At 37.6% G+C, this 22,712-nt stretch overlaps 2 protein-coding genes across 7 annotated transcripts; one reads left to right on the forward strand and one right to left on the reverse strand.

The window, feature by feature from the left end:
* Window positions 1–1,202: 1,202 nt before the first annotated feature.
* LOC105037094 (probable sarcosine oxidase) lies at window positions 1,203–9,232 on the reverse strand. Of its 5 annotated transcripts, XM_073260212.1 has the most exons (4): window positions 8,903–9,216; window positions 6,511–6,637; window positions 3,950–4,341; window positions 1,203–3,310 (listed from the first exon to the last, which is right to left on the reverse strand). In XM_073260212.1, the coding sequence occupies exon 4, from the start codon at window positions 2,755–2,757 to the stop codon at window positions 1,378–1,380; it is 1,380 nt and encodes a 459-aa protein (XP_073116313.1). In that variant the 5' UTR covers window positions 2,758–3,310; window positions 3,950–4,341; window positions 6,511–6,637; window positions 8,903–9,216; the 3' UTR covers window positions 1,203–1,377. The 5 variants fall into 5 exon arrangements, 3 of the variants coding, with proteins under 3 accessions (XP_073116313.1, XP_073116312.1, XP_073116314.1); XM_073260211.1 differs by lacking the exon at window positions 6,511–6,637; XM_073260213.1 differs by lacking the exons at window positions 3,950–4,341; window positions 6,511–6,637.
* A 1,415-nt stretch (window positions 9,233–10,647) lies between these two features.
* LOC105049325 (uncharacterized) lies at window positions 10,648–22,481 on the forward strand. 2 transcript variants are annotated; one of them, XM_010928947.4, is made up of 10 exons: window positions 10,648–11,042; window positions 13,261–13,347; window positions 13,477–13,677; window positions 13,828–13,930; window positions 14,011–14,090; window positions 14,174–14,251; window positions 16,760–16,851; window positions 20,021–20,132; window positions 20,279–20,404; window positions 22,206–22,481. In XM_010928947.4, the coding sequence occupies exons 1-10, from the start codon at window positions 10,746–10,748 to the stop codon at window positions 22,311–22,313; spliced, it is 1,284 nt and encodes a 427-aa protein (XP_010927249.1). In that variant the 5' UTR covers window positions 10,648–10,745; the 3' UTR covers window positions 22,314–22,481. The 2 variants fall into 2 exon arrangements, with proteins under 2 accessions (XP_010927249.1, XP_010927250.1); XM_010928948.4 differs by lacking the exon at window positions 13,261–13,347 and having other exon boundaries at window positions 10,653–11,042.
* The last annotated feature ends 231 nt before the right edge of the window (window positions 22,482–22,712 follow it).

A 22,712-nucleotide genomic window follows, 5' to 3' on the forward strand; every position in this document is an offset into this window, starting at 1 on the left:
GTTGTATTATCCACAGTATATGCAGTCTCATTTTTAATCATATATAAGTATTCTTCTTGTATGATGTTTTAGATTGGAACAATTATATCACTATATAAAATTTATATTTTTTTTATTTTTTTCTGGAATCTTGATTCTTCTCAGAAACCGCTTGTTTTGCTCTACTATCTAACACAATTATTTATTAGAAGTTACTATTGAAGGATTGAAAAAAAAAAAAAAAAAAAGTCTTTCTTAGTTGTCATCCACCATTAATATTCACTGATGGTAGGTTTCAAATAAATTAAATCCGTGACTCAATCCGATCTGAACCAGATTCGAAACGGATCTGCATTTCATAGATTGGGGTTGGGTTATGTATGGAATCGATCCGATCCGAATGATCTAATGATCGATAAATTCGGTCATGAATCCGATCCGATCCGATCGGATTTTTTATCGAAATGGATATGAATCCAATATCAAAGCCCGATCAAAAAATCAGATCGTATCGGATCACTCAGGATCCGATTTGATCCGATCCATTTGCAAGTCTCCACGCAAGGCAACATACCTTGCATCTCGTAACACGGCATTTCCGCTGGGATAAAGGTTAGCTTTTGTACGTCCTAGCTTCCAATCAATTGGATAAGGTTGCAATTTTATGAGATAAAGCTAAGGTAGGCGATGCTTGTCTCTTCCATATCAATGATACAAGATGAGTCACTGGAACCACAGACGGATGGAACAAGAAATAGAACGACGACAAGCGACCACAAAAGGATCGAACTAGAAATTTGGGATTAAGGAGGTAATATCATGTAAATCTTGTTCGGATACCGGAGAATCTTAGAGGACCGACAAAAATCTTTCCAATGAATAATTTTGGATTATTGAGATCTCCAGTTGCAAACACAATTATTAGAAAAGAATATTTAATAGGTCTTCTTTGTCTTGACAGCCATCAAGGATCATCACAGATCATCAAATCAGGATATGGACATGGAATCTTTCCATATTTAAATTCTAAGCACATCCCTGTTATATTCGTATTTGATTTGAATCATCCCATGCCCAGTATTTAGAAGCCCCAAAAAAAAACTGTAGCTTAATCAACGTTCAATTTCCCACTGGTTTCACAATATTGGTTTCAAATCATTAGTTACTTCTGAAAGCTACTAGCAATATACGCTCAAGGCTAATCCATGATGACATAAGACCAATAAACCAACAACACATGATTCTAAATTAACCAGAGAGATCACAATGTTCAATTGGTATCACAACATGGAGAAGCAGAGGGCTAAGAAATAATAGCTTACAACTGGTGATGTTTTGTGCTGCACTGAACTGAACCACTATAGCAGAACCTGTAGACAAATGAAACTAGAAGGAAATCTATTCATGGTTTTGGGAGACATGGGAGGATACTTGGTCCTCGAACTCCTTGGCATTCCCCTTTGGGTCCTCCTCAAACCTCCCCAACCTGAAGTGCTTCAGCTCAAACCCTGCGGCCTCTCCAAGGATCGCCAGCTCCGCCAGAATCCTCCCCACCACCGGGCCCATCTTGAACCCATGGCCGGAGAACCCTCCGGCGACCACCACCTCCTTCCCAAACTCCCCGCCGAGGAAGTCGACGATGAAATCCCCGTCGGGGGTCATCGAATACATGCAATCCTGCTTCATGACCGGTTTCCCGGCCTCCACACGCCCCTCCAGCACCAATTCGATCCATGGGATGACCGAGTCCACCAGCACGCCGCCGGAGCCCGACGCCCAGTCCCTCCGGTCGGGGTCGCAAGGGTGGCCTCCATGCATGGCAATCTTGATCAGCCCTGGGAACTCCAACGACGGCGTGCCATAGATGTAAGGCTCGCCGTAGCTGGCGAACGTCGGAAACGCGGTCTCCGGCGAGAATTCCTTCTCATGCCCCTCCTTGATCTTCCAGTAACAAACGGTCGTGTGCAGAGGCTGGATGGGCAAGACACGACCAGTAACCGCTTTAACTAACTTCTTCATCCAGGCTCCAACGGCAACCACACACTTCCTCCCCCAGAAGCGATCTCCACCGGCAGCTGAAACCCAGATACCTCCTCCTTCCTCGTCTCTTTGGATGTCCTTCACCTCCATCCGGTCTCTGAGAACGACCCCTCTTCGGATGGCCAATGCTTGGAACATGGCGACGGCCTTCGTCGGCTTGATGACGCCCCCGGCGTCGGTCACCACCCCGATCCACTGGTCGGGCAGTTGGAAGGCACCAGAGAACATGTCATGAAGCTGGCTTCGATGGAGGATTTGAGCATTGATGGAGTCGGGCTCGCAGTTGGCGATCACGCACTGGAGGCTCTTGTTGGACGCTGGGCCGATGTCGAGATGTGGGGTCTTGGTCAGGACGCGGTAGCCGATCTCCGACTGTGCTGCTTCCCAGAGACGGTAGGATTCTTGGACCATGGAGGCGTAGTAGGCTTCGGGGTAGGTGGCTCGGATGGTCCGGGACTCGCCATGGGACGAGCCGAGGTGGTGCAAGAAGTCGAATTGCTCGAGTAGGAGCACCTTCTGGCCGCGCTTCGCCGCCTCGTAGGCGGTGCAGCTCCCCATGATCCCGGCACCGACGACGACTACATCGAACCGATCGCCGGAGAACTCCATCTCTCCTCCTCGTCTCAAGACTGAAGGGAGAGGCGGCAGTCCACCAAAAATAATAAAAAAGAGAGAGTGGAGTGATGCCGAGAGAGACAGCTGAGGTTCCAAATACAAATGGAGCAAGCAGGCTGCCATGCCACATGTATGTACCTCGTGAAAAGAATCCTTGTAGAGATTTTTATACGGTAATATTCTTATATCCTACAATATATACATCCCGTTCCGATCACAATCGCTTATTTCTGTATAATGTATAAGCTATAATTTCTCCATCCAAATAAAGTAACAAACTTCGAGCCAGCTTTAAAAGCCGTAATGCATGAGAAATTATTAGTTGCACCGTATCCACGAGCTTAATGATGGACCAATCCAACTAGAACCATTCTCTTTCTTCTTTGTTCGTGTGTATCTAGAAATTATATCCTAAATTATATCCTACACCAGACAAATCATAGCCTCTTACTCTTGTAGTGATGCATCGAGATGAGTGCTTGATCAATGAGATATGTAAAAATAGATAGATGTGAAGATAGCCTGAACATTTTCTGCATGCGAGCCTGGCACTTCATTCTCTTTGGATTGAATGGATTTTGCTGATATGGCAACACTTGGATGATAGAATGAAAAGGAAGCCTTTTGCACTACCAAGACAAAGTAATGGAAGGCAGCAGGGCATCATTCCTTCAAACTGTCACAGATTACAAAAATAATCAGATAAGAGACTTCTGACTAGTGAAAAACAAACAACCATAATTAAATGTGATAACGATCATACTACCTCATCATCATCATCATTTAACTTTCTTAATAAACTATTGCCACCCAACATTTGTAATGCAAATTTGAAAGGTTTAATTCAGTCATTCCACTAGTTAAACGGTTAAACCAAAAGAAAATTCTGCCCTTTAATTCTAATTAGTCATGCAATCAACATTATTTAGTTTTCTGAGGAATTGATAAAATGTGAAGTGCCTGTAAATCTCTACTTCCGATGCCATAAGAGACGTGGCTCACTGCTAGTAGCTTCTGTATGTAATCAACAGTGTTCTGGGACATAGTTGTACTATGCATTCATCTCTCATCAGATGCTAGTTTCATCAAGTGAAGATTTTATTGCAGCAAAAGGATAGTCATCAGTATAGAGCAAAAGAACCATCCAAGTTTGATATAGAGCACTAGCAGACATCAACTAAATATCCAAGGGCAATCAGTAGCTGGGAAACATCAGGAGCAAAGCAACTTGAATGCCAAAGCACGATAACAAGGACCTTAGGACATGACATTCGGAAGAAAAACCAAGAGAGGGAAGTCTTTCTGTGAGAATCACCATTTTGATCAACATATGATTGGCTCAGAACACATCCTTTTCCCCTTGATCACCATCACGTATGACGAGTCAGCTCCGACAAAGACTGGTATAGAGTAGCGCGTGCTGGAAGCTTCAACATTTGACTGAAGAGTTGGATGGCGATACATAGTAGACCAAGAATGGCATGTCTGGTAAAAAAATGGCACCACTTGACGTGGGTGAGAAGGATATGAGTGTCTCAGAACCAAGTCGTGCTTGCAGTCCAGAGTTGAAAAGTAGAAATATCATGTGCCCTCTGCCACTTTGTTCCTTGTGTGCATGTGGACAGTGTTTTCAGAAGAATACAGGTCACTCATTGGCATAAGTTCCAAAAAGCCCCAAACAACTCTGGTTCTTTCACTGAAGGTTCTCTATATCCATACAAAAAAATACATTCTCAAGTGCTGTCATTTTATGAAATCATGACACATGATCCAGGAAAGAAAACATAATTCTTTGATTTTGATGAGTAAAAACGGGTAGGAAAACGTATGATAAGAAACAATCATGCAATTATGCAGCAAGAAAAAGGAATATGATGAGGTAACTGTTATGCATCTGCACTAATTACACAGTTCACACATATACCATGTTTGTGTCAACTTTAGTTGTCGATAGGTGTCGGGATCTGGCTGTCACTTTCCACCATGGTCTGTCCTATCTTTACCACATTATTCGGTCTTTCTTGGCTCAGATTTCAGTATCACATGTAGCAAGATCACATGCAACAGATTTCTTCCAACTTTTCAACCCTTGTCTCCTTTCCTAGAACTTGGACAGCATCAAACCAATCACTGCTTTTACTTTTTGGTATTCCATTTCTCGTGGGAAATTACATTTGCATTATGTGACCCTACTAGATCCTTAACACTCTACACATCTTCTAATGTTTCATAGGCCAAGATTGGAGTTTTTTATTTCAACATCATTATTCCATCACTCTTCTTGATTTAAAATTTAAATTTGAAATTAAATTTTCTCAAGAGATGTTTGGTTGTTAAAAAGAGATGGGAGTTTTGCAAGAAAAATCCTTTTTTTTAAATTTTAGCAAAACAGGTCCCTTTTGTACTTCAGTGGATCATCATACCTCTGCCTTTGTAAGAACATCTTTACATGTGCACTAATCTGTATTAACCATGCATCCAATACCAATATATGTGCATCGACTATGCTAAATGTGTCCATTCATTTGTCAAGGACATGAAGACCTAGTAAAGTCCAACAATCTGTCGTTTCTACAAAATAGATAAAAAAGGACCGATTTTGCAAAGATGCGGGCAGAGTGGAAGTTTTTTTTCCTCCAAATTTCCAAAAGAGAGATCTAAAATTGGAAAAAAAAGGTAATATTATATGGATGAAAAGTCATAAATTTGAGATTGCTACATGGTATAGAATTTTTGACATCCTGATTTCAGGGAAATTATGGATTTCTATTGTAATCAGATTTCTGTGGCACATCCACGCACAGCCTGGGATTTTATAATAACCTCATATCCTTCTTTCAACCTTGAGGCTCTGTTCTGAGTTTAAAGCCATGTCTTTTACCACTTTCCTCTTAGAAGCAATTGTTCTCTGATTCATCAGATTCTAATTTAGCAGGCAGAAGTCCAATAGAAGAAAGAAAAACTGACAGGTCCAATCGCAGATAATGGAAGAAATGCTAGAATCTTTTTTGAACAAGTTGTTTTGATAATTCTTGTTCCATCGAACATTCAATCAAGTTAGCTCACAAAATCATGTTACATGGCAGATGAGGTTAAAAATTTTGTCTCATTTTCCAATTTCTATCTATCTACATTAATGTATGAGTAAGATTATGGAAGTGTATAAAAATGCTATTGACTTCAAGTTTCAAATTATGTACGCTATATTCTTTCATGCATTACAGAAAAAAAAAAAAAAAAACGTTCATGCATTTGTTTCTTACTTTTCAGTTTGTGGCATAGCTGAATTTCCTTATATACCAGTTAGTGTAATTAGTTTAATAATTAGAAAAGACTGCAATTTCCTGATAGCCAGCAACAAACAAAAACGTCTCATGGTAATTTAAAATAACCATGAAAAACAAATTCCCATGGCAGATCATTGACAATCCAGGTATGCACATAAAAAATTTTAACCCTGCATGGGTAAAAAGCTCCATGAAAATTTGGACAAAATGGCACTTTCCATAAAAAAGAAACAATGGATTCACGGCTGCAGAATGAAATCAAGGAGGTCAAGCAGATTCTCTCTCCAACAAGATCAATCCCTTCAACTGTTCAAGATTCAAGACAAGCGAAAAAAACACATCTAAATGTTCTTTGACCAATAATAGTGCAGGTCCTGATCAAAAGTTGTTGCTCCAGTGTAAACTCCACCTTTGAAATTAGAATCAAGATATACACATATAAATACACATATAAAACACAAAAAATTTGCCAAGCTCCCAAACAGACATTGATAACCAACATTTTACCATTAATATATTAATAACCTAGAGAAGAAACATAATATAAGAATGCCTCCATTTTCTGAATTTATACATGTAGATAACTTACCTACAATAGAAACACATAATAGTCCAAAGAAATATTAGATTAGAGAGAACGGCATAAAGGAAACAAATTGTCCTGTTCCGAGCTCACACATATATTTGTGCAATAGGTGCCTCCCAGAGAAATCAACCTGGAATGGAACATCTCTCTAAAAGAATGACAGAGTTTCGAGAAGATAACTTCTACAAATAAATGGTGGCTAATATATGTTGTTTTCATCACTTTTCAGAATGATTAGCAAACATAGATGACAACATGAGGGTCTTAGATTTTTTGAACCCATAAACACAAATATCATCTCATCATGAGTTGATAAACAACTTGATAAATCAAAACGGAGATTAAGCCAACTAGCATGTCAATATATGCTTACTAAACCATTGGTATCATATGGGCTAGGATTCAGCCAACAAGCATGTCATTATGTTTATTGTGCCAACAATTAGGGCCTACCGAGGCTTATTAAGCCAATGGAAAGTACTTAGTAACCTGCCCTTTGGCCAGCATTTGGAATGAGACCATAATACACCAATGTATTTCATGTCAATATTCAATATATTATCTTGGATTGAGCCAATAAACCACCACTGTGCTTAATGAAGCTTCATCCTTTATTTTTACATCTGGCACCTGGGCTCGGAGGATCTCCCTCATTTTTGTAACTGACTTTTCTACCAAGCTCAGCATTACCTGGTCCTCTAATGCTGCTGATTTCAATGGTATCACCATCAATTTTAGACAGGTGAGTGCATGATCCATGTTTCTAGTGAAATAAATTGAACAGTCTGCAGGGAGAATTCATTATTCAAAGTAAGTCTACCAGTATAACAGTTTAACTGCAACACTCTTTGTTAGCTCAGAGGAATCCAGAAACAAGTCTTTCATGATCACCATGAATCTCTAAATCCTAATGACACAGGCTTACAATCTATATCATTAATTATTTGACTACATCTTCTTTTATTTCAAATTCAGATTCTAAGAATATTCAGAAACTATAAGGGAAGACATAAAGGTATAGCCTAAATATAGTATGCTTGCAATTCTAAAACCAGTTTCTTAAAGTAAATGATTATTGTTCCTTCTCAATATTTTGATTCCTTGGATATATAAGTCCGCATTATTTGCAATTATTTTGTGAGGCTCTTAAACAATTTCATAAACATGAAAATAGAAAAGATGGGAAAACATTTTCCACCATTCACATGTGCAAATTGCCTGTTGAAAGACTAATGCATCCAAAAACTCAGCTTTTTGTACAAGCAAAAGACAAACAAGAAATTATAAACTTGACTTCAATACTAATGAAACTACGTATGCTAATCTCCTTTGTACTCCTAGGCAAACATATCTCAAAGTTACCTTGTTCTGATATCCCACCACAACTCCCTGTTTCAGAATCTGCTACATTCCCTAATAAAATGTGAATTTCTTAAAACGGGCATCAAAATTATGAAACACTTCCAGAAACTCTAGGCATATCAATGGCCACAGTTAGCGCAGGCAGACCCTCTACCAACAGGGTACGATATTTAAATTTCAATAATTCTAGCTCCCTAATGCTGTAAAAAACAACAGCCTCCTTTAAAAGCTTTGGGCTGCCTTCAGATTTATTGCATGACTCCATTCCAACCTCTTAAGGAACCACAAAAAGGATACCTAAAACTGATATAAAAATAAGTGCCACCCAATGCACAGATTAACTGGCCAGATATTTCAAAATGCATTTTCTTGCAAAATTAGAACAACATGCCTTCTGCAAAACTAGCTTGAAACTATAATATGGAAATACTCTGGGACTCAATGTAACCCTCATAATATATTTTTGCTTTCATTCACTTAGATTCTGTGTAAGTGATTGAGAAAATTAGGCCGCCTAAAGATGAGCTTTATTAACAACTAAACTGCATTGAAGGAATTACATAGCTCATTCAAGCAAGTTACTCTATGATATTTCATCCCTCTTGTTATATAGAAAGTCTTTTGCTTATGATATGATTTTGCATGGGATTTTTTTTCCCTTCACAGTGAAAAGGTTTCACCTCAGATGGAGATTTAACATAAATTGGAAAGCATTTCAACTGAAAAAGATGAGTCATGTTTGCCATCTTTCTGTTTTAAATCCCAACTGCGCCAAATAAAATACGACTACATAAAAATTTATATATATATATATATATATATATATATATATATATATATATATATATATATATATATCTTAGATCCAGTAGTGAAAATGTATTGGTTCATCTTGTACAGAAATTTATTAGCATGAAAGAGGAGGGGAAGATAGGATTTTTAGGATGAAAACGAGAACCGATCCAAAAAAAAAAAATCCAAAGGCGAGCAAAGGTATAAGAAAAAATTGGATTTTTGAAAGAAATTACCGTACCTAAAAACGGATTGTAATATTCCAGGACCTCAAGAAGCTAAATTATGGCTACCAACTTCTCCTCCTACTACCTCTCTCTTTCTTTCAGCACCTCACCCCCAGCCTCGTGGATTGGGCTCAGCTGCCTCCAATTCCTTCATCCGCCCAAAGTATGATACAGACCGGAAAACGTAAAGAATCGAGGAGAAGGGAAGAAATCCATCCGGATTTGGGTAGAGAGGAGGTCGCCTTGGTTTCGAGAACACAAGGAGAAAGAGAGAGACGGTGCGAGAGAGACAAGAAAGTGGGTATGGAAGAGGGGGAAGCCACCGTTCGTCGCCGAAGTCATAATAGATAAGATCGAAAATTATTTCTGGGCCCCTGCATCGAGAAACTATTACTTAAACGTCCCTCAGCGGTAAATCCCACGTAGAGACTGCAAATTGTTCGCAGTCTCTGGAAGGTGATTCTATTATTTTAGGTCTGATAACAGCCCTCTGCGCAAGGACATCTCTGCTTGGAAACTTGTCTCACGCATTTTAGGTTTCTCACACAAAAAGAGATGGGAATGGATCAGCTGACTGGCTTGCTGCTTATGCTCATACTGAAGACTAAGCATAAGCAAAAGATTTGGTTTTGCTGAATCTGGATTCTTGGCGAGAGGTAATGAATATGGTAATTATCCAAAGCAAAAGATTCATCTCAATTGAAAATTGGAATTGATTCGTATCCAATAGAGTTAGAGATGATGATAAACTTATCAGACAAGCAACTAGCATGAGGAGAAATATCAGGGGAAGAAAGAAGGCAGTGATAAAAAAAAAAAAAGAATGTGAATACTGCAGAAAAAAATAAGAGTGTATACAATGATTTATGGAGTAGAAGTCATTAATTATGATTACGCTACAAATGCATATGAAGTTGCTTCTCAGTTTGTTAATAGGTTTTTTTTTTTTGTTTCTCTCTAAATTATGTTTTTAGTTTTTGTGGATTATTTTGATTTGTATAAATTTTTTTCCTTCTATTTTTATAATCGTTCACATACACAAGAAATTACAACAATATATATAAATTCTTTATTTAAAAAAATATGTATATATACACTAGCTGTTAGTATGTTAATAACAATAGAGAAATTTTAGGATGGACTTAAGTTATCATAAATACTATCGATAAAAAATTTTGCAACCACCTTGGTAGTGTGTTGAGGTGGTTTAAATAATATATATTGAGATGTTGTAGAATTATTTAATTTAAAATATCAATATGATATTTGTTTATTAAATTTATTTATATTGCATGACTTAGATTAAATATATTTAAAAATTTTTCCATCAATGGCGCTAATAATTGTCATAATTTCAGCGAGACGGGTTATTTTGAACGAAATCCAGAAACATGTCGAGGACCTATTGGTACATATAACTATTTCCAGTGTGATAGGAGACATTTGATCTGATCTCTTCGCCAAAACCTTGTACATCCCCCCTTGGGGCTCTCATAAAACCCTTCTATGTTGGTGGCAACACTATAGGTTCGGGTTGTATCTTTCGCGAAAAAGAATGATTGATCTTTTTTCATAATATCGTCCGTTGGATCGCACGTCAAACAGTTCTCAAAGCACTGAAGTTCTCTCCTTCATCAGCCCGCACAGCTCTCAAAGCGATGTTGGCGCGATCCGTCGGTGGATTCGCGAGAAGGAAGATGAATCATTCATTCGCGCGAAAGATACAACCCCTACACCGTTACGGGTCCCAAACCCCACTCCCGTGTCGATTCCTTTCTCCCTCCCCAAAACCCCCGAGCGCCTCCTCTTGCTAACCATAATACCTTGTAGAATTCTTGCTCTTCTTGGTTCGAATCCATGGAAGCCCTGTCGAGTTTGATTGTTCCTCCAAGGCTCGCCGAGATCTCTCCTTCCCACCAGCCTCCGATCCCTTCCCTGCTCAAAGCTCCTTCCTTTGGACGTGGTGGGTTCTTGAAAACCCGTGAGAATTTCGATTCCTTTAGGCTTTCGTCATCGTCGGAATCGAGCACCTGGAGAAGTTGGAGCAGGTTCAGAGCTCTCGCCCATGACGTCTCCGGCAGCGGCGGGGCAGAGGAGGGGGCGCTTGGCAACGGGCCTGGCTTCATTGCCGACGAAGGTTTGCCTCCGGAAAAGGTATCCTCATCGCCTCATGCTTCGATATTTGATCTTTTTGTTATATGAGATGATTTCTTGATTCTCTAGGTTGATTCTTGAGTAAGAACTGAATCGGTGAGATTGAAACTGATGGTTTGATGATCTAAGAAAGGTTTTTGGTGCATTTTTTAGATGCCCTACTTTTACCGCAAATTTTTTGTTTGAATTATTGGAGTAGTACAATCTGCATTTGTGTTTATAGGAAATCGATATTTAGAAATGATGGAAGACTGGAAGTGGGTAGCAGTAGGGCTTGTAGCGAGTAATATGCATCTAACTAACTATTTGCTTCCTATAGGCTACATACTCTCTTTCTTGAGTTGATCTCCCTGTAAAGTTCACCTCTAGATAAAGATAAACCAGTAGATCGGAAAATTCCCAATATTGCTTCTTTTTTCTTTTTTCTTAAAAATCCTTCTCAAGAAAAAGAAAATGGAGGGTTGGGGCGCTCAGGAATACGTCTAGCTTCATGACCGACTAGGGTTTGCTTCAGATTAAGGTATTTTTCTTGCCTTAAATATTTGATCTTTTGTTGTATGAGATGGTTTCTTGTTTCTATAAATTGATTCCTGAGGTAAGAATGGTATCTTGATTATATGAGTTACATTGATGGTCTGATCTAAGAACAGTTTTTGGTGGATTGCTAGATGCTCTAGTTTTAATTCAGATTATAATTTGAATTCTTGAAATAGTTGTCTTTGAGAAAAGCAATGCTCAACCAAAAGATTTGATCCTTTGTTATATGAGATGATTTCTTGTTTCTACAGTTTGATTTCTGAGATAAGAACTATAAGGTCTGATCTAAGAACGGTTTTTGGTGCATTGTTAGACACCTTAGTTTTAACTCAAATTATAGTTTGAATTCTTGAAATAATTGTCTTTGAGAAAAATAATGTCCAATCTGCAACTGAGTCATAAAATTTGAAATTCATAAATGAATAAAGACTCAAAGAGAGTTAAAGCAGGGCTTACAGTAAATGCTTTATAAGTAACTGTCGGTCATGCTTGTTGCAGATTTTCTCTTTCTTGAGCTATCTTAGAAATAGTAAAAGAAAAAAAGATTCCAACATCACCACTTGATTAAAGTTCAGTCTGCAAGAAAAAGAAAATGAAGAAAAAAGGAAGGTTGTTTGCAAGTTTCAAATCTATTATACCCTCAACTTTCTAGCGAATATAGGCTTTCTGAGATCCTCACTTATTGTGCCTTCAAAGCATTCTATTTAGTCCCTTGACCAGCAAAAAGGAACAAGGGAAAAGACAAAAGGCAAAGTTGAAAAATGAATCACTTGGTTAGAGTTCTCCTACAAGTTGCACTACTGTGTTCTTTATTGAAGAGTGTACACCTTGGTCAGATGGGCAACCTGTCAAGGCCTCCAAGAAATCACTCTTTTATATTCCCCCTTTGATGAATAATGTTAAGAGACTGATCTATTTGTTTGCTGATCACTGATCTGAGCCCTAAAATATTGATTAGTTTCTGGATTAACCTCATTTCAATGGCTAATAGATCTAAATCATTTTATCTTCTCTACCCTGTTATTCTTTTGGTAATGTAAGGGTGGATAACCTATCAATTTCTGCTTTGCCTCCACAATTCTTAGAAGGTAGCTATGTGTTCCACTCTGCAACCATGTATAACCTTTGAAAGAAAGCATGAAAAGCTATTTTATTCCTAGCGCTTTTCTACCCCCAGTTCTGTATCTTTGATCTCTTCAAGTCTGACAAACACCTCCAGATCAAATAGGTCTGTAATCAGTTGCCTCATCAACTTGCTGTGATTGGAGCTGTTGATTCATATGGTTTTAACTTGTCTGATTTTAAGGTTATCCTTCTCTCTTCGCAAACCCCCACCCACAAAGAAAGTCCATCTGATAAGTACTGCTACATAGGTAGGTGCAGCAACTGCATATAGTGCATTGCTCTTCAAAACACCCGTTTCCAGCCGTGTAAAAGGTGCTATACTTTATAATCTTATCCCATCATATGAGACAAAAGACCACATGACAGTTAGCTGACAATTGAGGCAAGGGCTCAACTTCTTTAAGCGTAGTCTCTTCTATTGAGCAATACAAGAACTTTTCTTATTATTGCTTTCTACTTGTTTCATATATATATATATATTTTGGGCTCATATCTTGCATAGATAGGTTGTTTATTGTTGGAACAATGTTGAGTTGACCTCTTGTGTATTTGAAAGCTCATTGAGGTGAAGGAGAAGTTAAAGCAAGCAAACACTGTGACTTGTAATAAATCAGGACTCATTTTTTCCTCAAATCAGATGAAGGTTTTTATACATTTGCCTATATTATGACCTTTGATTTCTAGATCGCTTATTTAGCAACTAGAAATGGGAAATGATTGATGGGTGATTACCCTGATGGTTTTTCTGATGGTTTTTCTTGTACTATTAAAGAGTAATCTGAGTCACAATAATAGCCATGAAGCTGGCATCGTTGACAAATCAGAGATGGCATCACCTGTCGCTTGTGGAAGTGGAACAAGTGGATCTAGAGCTGGGCTTTTTAGAACACCTATTTCTGGTGGTGTGCAAAGTGCAACCTCTGCCCATGATTTACCTCCACCAGCCTTGGCTGTTCGTAATCTGATGGAGCAGGTAAGGTTATATCTAAGTAGTATACTCTGCTTTTTTCCTTTTCTATTAGTTAATTCAGTGCTTTGATTTTAATTATCGAATGCTTCTCAAGGCCTTTTAGTTTCTTTTTAGTTGACCATATTACTTTTACTGTTCATTTTTACAAAACAGGCTAGATTTGCTCATTTGTGCACTGTAATGTCTCGGATGCATCATCGTCGTGCAGGATATCCTTTTGGTTCTCTAGTTGACTTTGCAACAGATTCAATGGGCCGTAAGTTAGCTTAAAATTTTATTGCATATGTGTAATATCTATTCGAAATCTCATATACTATCATTTACAATTCTATGCAGATCCAATCTTTTCACTGTCACCATTGGCCATACACACACGGAATCTGTTGGCAGATCCAAGATGCACTCTTGTTGTACAGGTTGTGACTCTTATGCTTAGAAGTATCTTTGGAGGACCACTTTTCCCGTTTTCACTCGGTCTTTAGCTTTCTCTTGTTTGCAGATACCTGGATGGAGTGGTTTATCAAATGCACGTGTGACAATATTTGGTGATGTTATCCCTCTTCCAACTGACCAGCAGGTTCATAGCTAACTAGATTAACTCATTTCATTTTTTGTTCTTTTCATGCCAGCGAACTATTTTCTGGTAAAAGAATATTTTAGCTGTATCAGTTTTGTGCTTATGGTCAGTCATGCACACATAGATGCACACACTCAAACAGAGGAAGTTTATCTTAGTTATTTCTAAGTAGTTCAATTTTCAACCAGATCTAACTGCCTGATATGCTAATCAAGATAACTCAAACTTGACATGTTTATACATGCCCAAATGGAAGAAACCCATATCAAGTCTAAGTGGTCAGTGGTTTTCATCATCTTGTAGTATCTCTTAGAGCTCGTGCTCCTCTCTCTCTCTCTTTTTGTTTGTGTGGGTGTCTGAATGCAAGGGCAGGCACCTATTAGGTGTTTCTTTTATTATACTTCATCAATTGGCTATTCCAAGGACTGCCAGCTGGTTACTACTGTTGCTTGCAAGGATGCATAAAACTGATCTATATTTCATGAAAGAGGATGATGAGGACAACCGGACAAGGAGATTATGGTGAGAGTGATATGTTGAGTAGGGAGGCTTCTAGGAGAAGGCAAAAGATATTCATATCAAAGTGTCTTCATCCTTAGCACGCTACTCAAGTTCAATGCTGCTGCAATGGTAACATGTAAAGCTGAAGAATAAAGAAGTGCTCCCATAAGATAAAGATTTTTATTGGAGAACAACAACTTGAATAAATAAATAAGAATTTTTTTCAAAGATTTCTATCCGACATCTCGCAATCTTCAAGTTGTTTGACTTGATCTCTTGCCATTAAAGTTAACAAGCTTCACAATTTTCTACTAGAAGACTTCGGTACCATACAATTTGTCTTAGTATTATATTTGGTCAAAACCATGTGTCTTGGAAGCCCACTATATAAGTTAGGCTTAAAGCTCTGTAAAGGTGCATGGAGTTTGATGAAATAGCTTTAAATGATACCACTTAGCAAAAGCTGGAGAGAATTATATATATTTGATAAATGATAGAAAATTTATTAGGAAAAAGAAAAACTGGCTGTATGAGTATAACAAAGGACTGAATAGATACACCAGCCAACGGAAGAAAAGGTACAAATCATGATGCTTTTCTACTTGTGCTATGGTGCATTACAGAAGTCTTGCTTTTTGAATATGACTTTTCAGGGTATACTTGAACATCTTAACAAGGTATTGTTAGGTATAGAATGTCCATTTATCATCTGCTGATTAATTTTGGCAATTGCTTCCAATACACTATGGGATAATCCTATATCTGATTTATGTCCTTAGTTAATTGATTTTCTTTATCTGGTGGTTCATGTATGTAGACTTCCAATCACTTGACAAGCATGCATTCTAGAAGAGTTAAACTATTTATCTCCATCTTTGCATTCTTTAAGCCGGTGATTTTCTGGTTCCTGCACCATCTGTGCTCATGTTTTTGCTTTAATAATACCATAAGTTTAGGTCATGTTAATGCTTCAATATATATATATATATATTACAATGTAAATCATAAAGTCTATACACAAGGATTTATCAGATTCACAATCCTCACCTGATATTAATCACTTCACAAATTGTTTCATCAGAGCTGGATTTCCTTGGAATGAGGCAAATCATTAAAGGTGAATGTAGTCTCTGGCTTGGAACTGAATATCTTAGTCATGAACATATTCAATTATTTTAGAAAATACCGGGTGTAATGAAATTAAACTTATGTTATACTCTTATGACCTAATAATAAGAATATTTGCAGTATAGTAAATCAACTGATCTGATTTATGATCACAAAGGACTTCCCGATGCTTATAAGATTCTCAAAAGTGTCAGTAGTAGGAAAATCAACATCATCTTGTCATAAATCTTGAAGAACAGTAGTGTGTACTAGAATGGTGCAGTTGCTTACAACTTTATAAGGCATATTTTTTTTCTGTCACTTGAGTGCTACCAGACAAGAATTAGTAATACATGTGAAAGTAAATGCATGCAGCACATGTATGCAACATTTCTCCCACAGCCTTTAGCACCAGCCTGTAGTACAGGTGCATACAAAGTGTCACATTATATGTGGTTCTGTCTCCAAAGGAATGTGATTCAGTTCGATGAAATGCTAAATTTACACTTCTAAGCGGCACAAATTTTGACTAGTACAAACTTGCTTGTTATCATATTATTATTTGAGATCATATGAGCACCTTTCACACTCCTTGGAACTCTCAGAATCTGTGAGGTTGTCTTTTGTCAAATTCATATGGAAGAGTTTGTCACTTTAGTGGGCTTGCATGATTTATAGTATGCTCTTTCTGTAGAGCAACATTTAATAATGCCTGGAACTATCTGGAAATTTCCGTTTAGTGCTCAACTGCTTTGTGATTGTAAATACCTTTTTGATGGTATGTTGCTTGTCCAAATCCAAACCTCAGTTTTAATGAAAGGCATGCGACCGAATAATTCTTTCTAGATCTTTTTAGATGCATGAATGTTTCTTAAAATGACATTTTTGTGGCTACTTCAGGAGTGGGCTCGCAAGCAATATATTGCAAAACACCAACAATGGGCATCCCAGCAATGGGGAAACTTTTACTATTATAGGATGCAGAACATAAGGTTTGGTCCTGAACTTTTCTTGCTGGCGTTTAGTCTTGCATCATGACAACAATCTAAAAATAAGATGTATAAGGACAAAAGTTCTTTAAACAGACAGGGCATAAGCAAACAGGGGTCGTCCACTGTTTGCTTTCCCCATGTTATCATTGCTGCCAGCTTGTAAATTGGGGACAAAAAGCTGATAGTGGATCTTGCATCCTCATATGCACCATAGCTGATATAAGAGCACGAAACTATCAAACATATTAAAAAGGGGAAGAAAGGTTAGGCATATGTTGAAATTTTGTCTTCTATCACAAATACAAAATATGCTTTAACAAATATAAGTGTAAGTGTATTCTTTTAAGAGTTTGCAAAATAAATCTGCTGGGCTAGTAGAATAATATAAGTGGGATGATTTTTCTTTCTTGGTGTTTAAGTGCTTTCTAATTCTTAATGTAAGATTCTTACAATTTCTATTACTGTAACTGTTAGGCCCCTTTTGGTCTAGTGGTTTGATACCTTGGTCCACTAAGGGATCAAACTGAGTTCAAAATGCCTCAGGTTTTGTGCCATTTCACAATTTTTTTTCTTTGTGTGTGCGCGCGTGCGCATGCGTGCGTGCGTTCACCCTCATAAATATCTGAAATTGCATGTATACTCTCACAAATTTTCTATTTACATGTCTACCATTAGAATTTTTTTCGTTCTGCATATATAGCCTTATAAATTTCTGAAATTGTATGTATGCCCTTGCAAACTAATTATCGATATGTGTACCCTTATAAATTATTTTTTTTGCACATAGCTTAATAAGGAAAGTGATGCAAAAATATATAACTTACCAGGATATACATGCAAATAGTAAATTTGCAATAGTATACATGCAATTTGAGATATTATAAGCGTATACTCATAAAAAACCCAGGAAAAATAAAAAGAAAATATGTAAGTTATTTGAGTGAAAGTGGTTAGATTACAATTAGTAGTTTAAGTGGAATTATGCTCCGTCATGCTACCTATATTGTTAAGAAACAATGAAATAGCTCAGATGTGGACCTGTAAACTGATGTTGTTTTCTTTTGTTAGGGAAAATGGCTAAGGTAATAATGATAATAATACAGCTTTGGACTGCATTTCAGTTGAGGGTATTTAGAGTGTGCTGTCTAGGGCCTGTAATTTAAAAATGAACCTTAGATGCTAAATCTGAAAACTGCAGAGCATACTCAGTATCATATCATATGGTAGAACTCATCTCAAATGTACCATAATAGTTTCACGAAGTTTGTCCTTTTAAGAATACTCCTTGTTTCAGGGAAAAAAGAGAGATCTTATAGTCCTTGATTGTATGTACTGGAAGAATCTTTTGATACCATAAAAAATCTTTCTCCCATGTTGATGAATCATTTTTATTGCCAGATGCAACCGCTGCATCTGTGACATGACATCTTCACCTGGACTAAATAGGTTACCCCCCTTATTACTGTGATTGTTGATGAAGTTATAAGGTTAATAAGAGATTGAAAGAGGGAGAAATAGTATATACTTTTGGTGCTATGCTTTTACTGGACTCCAAATCTTCCATCTCCACCTTCAGTGATGCACAGCTACCATCAATCTTTCCATTGCTTCCATTCACCTTCCACTGTTGCAGCCACTTTAATGTCTCCATCCATTAGCTTCATTGCTCCCCCATTGACAACTGGTACTCAGCTATGTGTGCTACCTAATTTAACTGGCGAAGGGAGTAATGGTGGCTGGTGGGTGTCATATTGGTGATAGGATGGGAATAATTAGGAATAATTGCATCAAGAGAAGGTATCTTTGCATGAAAATGTGTTTCATGGCATTTTTATTTCAAAATCTATCTCCTTGTAGTCAAAAACTCCCTGAACAGAAGTTATCTGCTCTTGAGCATTATTTAATGTTCACCAATGCTAGCAGCCAACGAAAAAAGGATGACAGAGACATGTTTTTGGCACAAACTCTTTACCACTAACTCATTCCAAGACACTCTTGCATAAAGACACAAATAGTTGTTGAAAAAAGGAGTAACCTTGAGTGAAATTATTGTCAATGTAAGACATAGCTATGATTTTTTGTATACATATATATAATTTTGTGTGTGCGCGCACGCGCATGTATGCATATGTACATATGTATGTATGTATGTGCGTGTCTGTCCATCCATCCATCTGTTCGTGCATGCATGGGTGGGAGGGCTTGAGGGTAGAAGATTTGGGGAGCCAGCTTTAAGTTCCGTGAAAATGTGAATAGCAAGAGGTGACAGGAAAGTTTATGTTTCAATTTCGGTGAAAATGTGAATTGGTTCACTCCTATTACAACAGGAAGAGGGGTAAATATGACTGAGGCTGGAAATTTAAAACTTAAATTGATGAAGATTGGATCCCTTACCTTGGAGAAACATGATGAAGAAAAGAGCAACAGAAATAGATGCAGGGTAAGGAGGATTTTCCCTGGCAGGTTTTTTATTCTGTTCTCCCAAAGATTCTTGGTGACATAAACAAGTTGATTAATATTTTTAGCAAGGCAAGTAATTTCCCTCTCAAATGCAATTAGGAGGGAGTGGCATATGATAGCATTAATAGCTGCAAGTTAGTTGGATAGAGTTCACTAGATAATCATAGGTATTAAATTAATCATTTGCTTTTTGACTGCAGAAGGCTTCCCATGATGGATGCGTTTGATCCAGTTTAGCTCCTTACATTGAGGGTACCCATTGATTAATTCTCTCTCTAATTAACTACATGCCTCTCATGACAGTGCTGCTCTGGATTCTACTGGAAAATGTCAACTATTAGATTGTGCTACTTTAGTATTTCAATGCCAAATGATCAAATTTTAATAATCCTTTTATGACTGTTACAAACTTGTCGAGATGCATGTGTCCACTGCCTAACATGATATTCTATTTATTATTGTATGTATCACTATCATGATACAAATATAACTCTGCTTCCACTCTGTATTAAGTTCTTCAGGGGACTAATTTCCAAATGAATTGAAACTTGAGGCCATGGCATTATTTTAATGCCTTTGCATTTTTAGTGGATGTTCTATTCTACCTTTCTGTTTTGTTGCAAATTATCATTATTTTTCTCTTATTACACTTGTCTGCTACAAACACGGTCATATACATGGTCTTGATCTTGCATATAATTATTACCAGTGATATATACTTCATTGGAGGCTTTGGTACTGTTCAATGGGTAGATGTCAAGGAATATGAGGCCATTCAACCCGACAAGATTGCTGCTGATGGTGGTGAACAAAATCTTAAGGTATTCTTGTGAGTGCTGCTTTTGTTGCATCAAACAATTTGACTTATTACTGTCACTTTGTTTATTTCTCTGGTTTGGATCTTGAAATAACCAATAGCTTCCTACTATCTCATTAATGTGCAACCCAATATTTATGTTTTGGACAGGAACTGAATGCAATCTTCTCAAAACCACTTAAGAAACTTTTATCTACAGAAGTAGAGATAGATGATGCAGCTCTCATATCCATAGACAGCAAAGGGACTGATATACGTGTTCGCCAAGGCGCACAGGTACGAGTTGCAAAACTCAAAACATTTAGCTAGTTGTTGCCGGGTTTGTTTTGTGATCTGTTATTGTGATGGTTAGGATTCTTCTATTGAACTCAAGATGGTGAACGAAGATTGTCAGGCATTGAAACTGCTATCAGGACTTATCTCATAGCAGATGGATGTTATGCTTTGTCAACTACTGTTGACATTTAGACATCATGATCCTCTGCAATGGATCAGATCCATGTGATAAATGAGAAACCATATGATAAATAAAAAATAAGAGTATATGTGGTCTAGTGATTAGATTTAAACATAATGGAGATGAATATGATTTTGGACTCAAGAAACCATCTTAAGAGGAAATTCTGCTCATTAAAGGCACCACCATAGAAATCGTTGGTTCATATGACTGCCAGCTGCCTAGAAAAGTGAACAGTTGTGAACACCTGCCATGTCATTCACCGTGGAACTAGGGTTATCCGAAAGTGGGAAATAGGTGACTGGATGCTATCAAAGCTTGTGAGGAATTATTGATGCAATTCATTGGAGTCCTAGTTGTGACCCACATTGATGGGAATAGGGTGCCTTAGGAAGTATACACCAAGAGTTGTTCGTAATCCAGCTTGTGGAGTCTATTGGTTGTTTGTTTTTTCAGGGGATTAGTATCTCACAAACTCTAAAAAATCTCTGGATCCTTTTGTGTGGTATTGTTCTGTATAACATTTCAGCGGGAAACTTGCATTGGGACTTTATCCATGTCATGTTTATATATGTTATGGAAGTCAGCCATGGATGTTTTAGTACAGGCGTTTCTAACTGAAAAAGCTGCTTATATGAGGGTATGTTGTGGATCTCCAAACACTAATAAATATGTCTACTCCAAGTGAGTAAAATCAAGTTGTCAACTGCAAGGATGAATATGATCTGATCATGATAAAGGTCCTTGAAATATTAGATATGTGATGGCAATGACTTAAAAAATGTTCTTGTAAGATTGTGGCTTGTTGACGAGCCACTTCAGATCAATAGACTTCTGAATTCGGGTGTCTAGAGCTAGCTTACTAAAATATTCATATTACTAAAATCTAAAAAGCATGCTATTGTTCATAATAAGATTGCCTGAACGCATGCATATGCATACGTGCATGTTTTCCTCCAGTTCCTATATTTTTCTTCCTCCTGATAAGGAATTTATACTCAAGGTTTTAATGCCAGTAACATATCCTGTTCCAGTTTTTGATTAGAATGATATGAAACTGGCACTGATGAGTATGTAATGAAACTGACAGCTTCGGAAAAAGGAAAAAGAAAATATTTTGGTAAGCATTGCTCTGATTTGAGTATGCTACCGTTAGTAAGTATTGATGCAGCTATTACATACTGGTACACGGGTTCTTGGCATCTTGATGCTTTTTGTATTGGAAGAGTATGGTTTCAGTGGTACCGTCCCATTCTGGGCATTTCGAATACACGTTTTTACTCATGCGGGGTATGGAGTTGCTTATTAGAAAAGGCATGTCCTTGTAAACCCTATGTTTCACATTGTTTTTCATTACAAGTGTCTAAATATGAGTATCTTACCAAGTGATCCGTCTTTTCTCTCTAATGCTGACTAATCTCAATCCTTCCGCTGTCAAGATACCATATCTTCCTGTAATCCTGCTTGTCTGGGAATTAGCTAATATATGCTTTTATGCTTTTGTGAATGCTTTTGGCTATTGCAGCAGTCTCTGTAAATCTACAGTCGGTCATATTTTAAATGATCACGTGATTTTTTTTTTATAATTTATTTGAGGACTCATAAACGTTGGCTATGCAGTTCAACATTCAGAGGCTATCATTCGAAGTGGAGCATGGAGTGGAGACTTTGGAGGAAGCTAAGAAAGCACTTCAAAAGATAATCAAGGGGGATTGTAGGTCAACGTGACATAACATGAGAAGGTCCTTGGTTAGAAGAATGAAAGTGGATCGAATATACTCGCAGCGATCACAAAGAACGTCCTGTCTCCAAGCTCATATTTGAGCAACGAAAGTGTATAAAGTTTTGTTGATTTAAATAAGATTGGGTTAACAACGATGAGTTCATACTTGAGTATTTCCGTGGATGTAGCATGAGATTAATTGTATTGATGGGTGCATTGATGAATTAGGGATGCAGTACCGAACCAAACGATCAGGTTTACTGTACTGTACTGATCAGGAATTTTTCCGGTGCATTGTCTCAACATGGATTTGTGTACAAACATGTGCACTAAACCACCCAGAACTACTAGGTTCCGGGCGTGGTGGGGCCTTGTACTGATTTGGGACCTCAGTTTTGAGGGAA

This window comes from Elaeis guineensis, chromosome 7 (assembly GCF_000442705.2).
Source record: "Elaeis guineensis isolate ETL-2024a chromosome 7, EG11, whole genome shotgun sequence".
Classification (NCBI taxonomy): domain Eukaryota; kingdom Viridiplantae; phylum Streptophyta; class Magnoliopsida; order Arecales; family Arecaceae; genus Elaeis; species Elaeis guineensis.